This window comes from Limanda limanda, chromosome 3, assembly GCF_963576545.1.
Source record: "Limanda limanda chromosome 3, fLimLim1.1, whole genome shotgun sequence".
NCBI classification, from domain to species: Eukaryota; Metazoa; Chordata; class Actinopteri; order Pleuronectiformes; family Pleuronectidae; genus Limanda; species Limanda limanda.
In genome coordinates, this window is record NC_083638.1 from 7,532,397 (window position 1) to 7,538,396 (window position 6,000).

General features: G+C 41.3%; 1 protein-coding gene across 1 annotated transcript; it reads left to right on the forward strand.

Annotated features, from left to right (window-relative positions):
• The first annotated feature begins 152 nt into the window (after window positions 1-152).
• Window positions 153-2,408, forward strand: LOC132998853 (N-acetyllactosaminide alpha-1,3-galactosyltransferase-like). The gene is made up of 3 exons (XM_061068600.1): window positions 153-157; window positions 1,409-1,546; window positions 1,721-2,408. The coding sequence occupies exons 1-3, from the start codon at window positions 153-155 to the stop codon at window positions 2,406-2,408; spliced, it is 831 nt and encodes a 276-aa protein (XP_060924583.1).
• Window positions 2,409-6,000: the final 3,592 nt, after the last annotated feature.

A 6,000-nucleotide genomic window follows, 5' to 3' on the forward strand; every position in this document is an offset into this window, starting at 1 on the left:
GCTCTGAGTAAGATGCTATTTGTTGGTTGACTTGAAAATGTTTTCATTTGTTAATGGTTAAAATGCTGTTATTCCCTCAAAGGTAAAGTTTTACCACCATCACCAGAAGCCATAATCGTGGTTGAGCTTGTTTGCTGGAAAGTTTCCAAGCGATGAGGTAACTCTTTGCTCAGATATTCCTTTTTTGAAAAGATTCTCTAAAGCTCTTGAACTTACTTCCTGCCTCGAGAGAATGTTAGTTGTGAGTTGGTGCAATAGACGTTAAATTGAATTGAACTGAAATTGAATTGCTTCCTGCCAGACTCAGGCCCCACCCCTCCGCCGAGTTCAGAGGTAATTGGTTTGTTCCTTTTTTTTGCGTAATCCTACAAAACAAGTGATAACACAACCGTGTCGGTGGAGGTAATTAGTGGCCTTTGCTTTGATATATTTTAAAATAGAATATCACTCAGTAGACAGCATTCATCCTCGGAGGCCTAACACTCTTCCTTTACTTCAATCACTAAGTTCCACTTTACTTTTCCTTGTTATTCTGTTTATCGCTGTGCTCTTGCTTTTATCGTACAGACTTTACAGTATTCACCTTTTAATATGTCGTCACTGTGCTTCATGTTCTTGCTGAATGTCTCTTCAACTTACATTTCACTTGTAAGGCTGTAAAGATATGAAGTGAAATATTTTGTAACTATATATTATAAGAAATTCAACTTGTTCATTTCCTGCTTTTCTATCGTTGCAGTCGGCTCCGAAATACTGTGACGAAATGGGGGCTCGGCCTCTGTTTTGTGATGTTGGTGCTCAGCTTCCCCTTTTTATACACCAGGTGAAAAAACTTCACGCTCTTCCTGAACAGCTGCAGAACTTTCTGTGTGAGATGATGTCATTTCATTGCCAGAATCACCTCAATTTACTTCACTGTCATGACAATGTTTTTTTTTTTAAAAGATCCTTTAGATTTGTTTCCATTGAAGAAAACCCGCCGCTGCCCAGAGAGAAAGAAGAGAGGAGGAACATAGATGCCGACCTTAACTTTGGGTAAGAGATCTGACCCTCGTGCTAAACTAAACAGATCACAGAGCGAAGCAAAGTTTTTGAAGCGCAGGTTGTCTCATGGAACAGCAGCGAGCTTTGAGGTAACACAAATCACTTCATCTCAGCTTGGTGGATCCGGACTTCCCTGATTTTCATCCGTCTTAAATGGAAGAACGGAAGTTATATTTTCTGCGAAAACAAACTACAGATAAAGATCTTCCAGACGTTTCACTCCGTCGCACATCTTATTGTTATGATTGGTTGTATATTCATCCATTTATAATAAATCTTGCAAATTGAGTTTCGAGACTGAGGCTTCAAATTAATCTGTTCATCTTCATCGTCAACTTTGTTTTCATATTTCATCTAATTCCAGGGCCAGACGGAAGGTTAAAACAATGACATCCTGGAATGGACCGATCATGTGGAAGGGGATATTTGACGGGAAGGCTTATGATGAGCTGCATATTCAACTCCGGTCGTCCGTGGCTCTCACTGTGTTTGCTGTGGGCAGGTTTGTTTACCCTGTGAATATTGTGACTGCTGAGATGCAGACATTTTCATTCGTCATACTTTTTCCAAATGTGGGTGACGATTTAGAAACGCTACCTGACTCCAACTGAACAAAGTGCAAATGATCAGTTGGACTATGGCACAGTCAATTTGTGTTTTGTTGTCTCTATCTCAGGTACCTGGATGCCTACTGCAAGGATTTCCTGACCTCAGCAGAACAACACTTTATGTCGGGGTTACCAGTGACGTACTACGTGTTTACAGATTCACCAGAGAAGGTACCGCAAATCAAGCTCGGCCCTAAGCGACACCTCAAGGTTATCAAGGTGAAAATGTACACCAGATGGCAGGACATCTCTATGATGCGCATGAGTATGATATCGGATCTCATAGAATCGGAGATTGCTTCCAGCTTCAGATACATCTTCTGCTTCGATGTGGATCAAGTGTTTGAAGCGAGGTTCGGCTCAGAGGCTCTGGGGGATTCTGTGGCTTTGATCCACGCGTATTTCTACAAACTTCCAAAGGAAGAGTGGAGCTATGACAAAAACAAGAAATCCACAGCCTTCATGGAAACTGGAGATTTCTACTACCATGCTGCCATCTTTGGAGGATTGTGTGCCAACGTGAAGAATCTGACAGACGCCTGCTACCTGAGCATCATGGAGGACAAAATAAATAACGTGGAGGCTCTGTGGCACGATGAGAGTCACCTCAACAAGTACTTCTGGCTGAACAAACCAAGCAAGCTGCTCCCCCCCGAGTATTGCTGGGACCATAGTTATGGTGACATAAGCGACATAAACATCATCCGCCTGAGATGGGCACCAAAACAATACGATACACTTCGCACTAATGTCTGAATAACTTTGAAAAGATGGAGCCAATTCCTTTCCAAGGAGTCATCCTTGAATGTTCTGAACGTAATAGAATATCCCTCTTTTAACATACACATCCAAGAATAACGTTTGAGCCAAATATGAAAAAAGACAACAACCAACCTTTAAGTAATCTTGACATTTTTTCAGTGCAGCGTCTCAGTCTGAAGAAGCAAAGATCAGAGGCCAGGAAAGAAGAGAAATGATCCAGTTTAAGTGCAGTTTAGCCTTTAACCACTTGTGGGAGCTGGTGCTGAGTCTATAGTCCGTATGCATGTGTAAAGCAATGTAATATTACAGGTGTGTCTGTGCATGTCTGTGTGTGTCTGTGTGTTTGTCCCACGTCAGGTGGTTGGATCTCACCTGCATCTGCTCACCTCATCATGATCCAAAGTTTAAAACTTAGCTGCCTCTGTGGAATCGGTGCATGTGTTTTTTTTATTTTGTTAATTTTCTTTCATGTAAATAAGATAATTATTCGGTGCTTCACTTTCACTTCTTTCTTTTTCCTTATTCATTTTTCGTGATTCTTGGGTTGTGATTTATTCTGTGTGATCTGACTTATTCTGTTTCGGTGTCATGAATACCAGGCGGCTGTGAACCAGAGGGTCGTCCACTAACCACTAGGTTGTTGATTTGATCCCTGGAGCCTCTGGTCTGCATTCTGAAGTGTCCTAGGGCAGGATAATGTCTTTTAAATGTTGCCTATGTAAGCACTATATGAACATGTGTTAATGGGTGAATGTGACTTGTCTTAAATTTATGTGCAATTAAAATAACCTGTTTAAAAATGTGACATGTGATGTTCTTTATAATAAGCTGCACCAGATACCACATGGGATCATGCAATCTGCACAAACTCTCCACAAGGTGGTGCTCAATTCACAAAGAATACAATTACAGAAGCAAGGAGCACAAACCAGTCTCCAGTCACAAGGAAATAAAATCAGAGTTAAATCCCAAACAAACAGGAGCAGAAAGATCTGACAACACACAAGCAGGATGTGATTCTTCTACTGAGAGCATCAGAGTGTCACTGTAAGAAAAGCAGGAAAACAATGTCGGTAATGAAGTTAAAAGGGATCAGTTTCAGGGTCCTGGTGTTTTTCACACAATCATTTCTTCAAACATGGTATTCAAACATCAATCTTTCAATTACGCAGACACTATATACGCAGATTCCAGCTCCAGTCTCAGGGGTTCACCCCCCCCAAGTCCACGTCACCTGTATCCGTATGTCCGAGTCGCTGTGTGCATTTTAACGAGGCCGCAGTCTGTTTACGACGTGCTGTAAGACTAGTGCAATACCTGGCCATCGACTCTAATCAGCATGTGTGTAAATATGTCAGGTGCCGCTCATCCTCTGAGGGTCGTGGAGGCGCTGGAGCCAATCACAGCCGACATTGGGGCGAGAGAGGTCGCCCGTGTGTCGCAGGGCCGACGTGCAAACAACCAATCACACCCACAGATGTTTTAGAGTCGCCGCTGGTGAAGGAGAAAACATAAAATAACAGCATGTATAAGCTAAAACCAGAAAACACACACATTCTGGAGCATCAGTGCAAACACCAGCGGGCACAGACTGAGTTTCACTATTTGATGCCGACATGTCAACCTTGTAGTTTCCGCCCTTATTTTCATATCATTAACAAACTGTGTGATTTGCTTCATTTGATTTGAAGGATTTTGCTTTTTTCCAAATAATTAGTTTAAGAATCACGTCCATTCACACTTTTTCTTTTCTTCTCAATCCAAAGATGTAAACCTCACCTGACCCACGTTGACCACGGTTTCACTCACAACACAATGATCGACCTCTGGGGGGCGCTTTTTCACTTCTTAAAATGTAATGAATATAAAGATATAGGTGACCATCTCCACCTGGTGGCTGGGTACAGTATGTGTCTTAAATCCTGCTTCCTCCATGTTAGCAGATGGGACATGGACCAAACTAAAAATTCAAAGTACACCACAAATACATTTCTTGTCATTTTGTTTGTTCAAGTGTTAATTTTTACGATATGTTTGCTTTTATATTTGATTATAGATGATATAGAAATGGGCTGAAATGTAATGATTTAACTACGTCATTGTGTCTCAGAGTTTGTGACTTTATGCCGAGTCATTTTGGGAACATAACACGTCAGAGTTTGAAGATATATCTGTGAAAAACACTGTAATAAAATCAGTTAACTGGTTCAGCAGAATATTAGATTACATGTTTGACTTTACAGATGAGATACAAGGAGAATTGCATGTCCCTCCAGGTTTTGGAATTGCTTGGAACTGTACATCACTGAACATGTGCAAAAAATGAATTCAACTTTTACCTCCAGGATCCAGGGCAGCCAAAATACCCCCTAAGTCCCATGTGGTCACTTATTTTTGTAATTTGGCAGAAGGAAAAACCAAAGAGAAATCAAATGCATTTTTAAATATGGAGGGAAAAAGTAGCTTGTGCTGCTGAAAAACACACGACGAGCAGACGGAGTAATCGCAGCTTAATACGGTGACTCCAGCTGCCGGTATGAGAATCATCACGGCAGAGGGAGGGCGGCGACTGGAGAATCCGTGGATCACAGAGTTTTCATGTAAGTTCCTCCAACCGCACCAGCACAATAAATCCTCAGCTTAGTTCCTTTGTGATGGCTGTTTGTGTCGACTACCGTGTGTGTGTGTGTGTGTGTCGGCGTAAGAGAGACAGTTCAAACAGGGAGACATGCTGTTGTTGTGATTCACACACAGGCCAAACCCGCTCTGCTAAATTATGTCTAAACTAGTTCACATTTACAACTTTTATTTTGGTGGAAAGATATGAAGGGTTCAACGCTTGAAGATTCATTCCAGAGGAGAAACAAAATAAAAAATCGCACTGCAATAATAAATAAGCAAAGTTTGAACTCCTTCTATTCAGTGATGTTTGAGGCAAGAAATCTGAGCAATGATTTAAAACATTGAAATATGTTCATAGATCATAGAATGTAAATAAAGATAAATTACATGTCAGTGCTCTGAAGTGAAGGTAAATCATCTTTATTTCCCCCTGGTGGTTGGCTGCAAAATAGGCCACGAACCCCACCTCCTCCATGTTAGAAGATGGGACATGGATAAACTAATAATTGAACGATCACGTTGAATTCAAAACAACTTTATTTGTCCCTTGGGGAGCAATTCTAATTAATCCATCAATGTGTGGATATCCGGCCCGATTGGTGAATCTAAAAACTATATTTTAAAAACTATTTTGGCCTCTTTGACTTTACGCTGTCAAACGTGTCTTAAAAATCTCAGAAAAACAGCCGCCTGATGAAAAGGTCGAGAAGAAAACGGTCCCATGTTGGTTTAAGCTGTAGTGTAATCAAACTGCTTCACAGAGTTGTTGAATAGTGTCGAGTGTTCTCGCCCTGAGAGGCGGCTCATTTCTTCACCGGGGTTTGGAAGCAGCGGTTTCGGGACACACTGACATCATTTCCCTTTCGTGTTTTACAGGAGGTGACATCTATGTTGAAACGCAGCTATGAAAATATGGAGGTGAACTGGAATTACACCAAAAAGACTAAAAAACACTGGCACATGC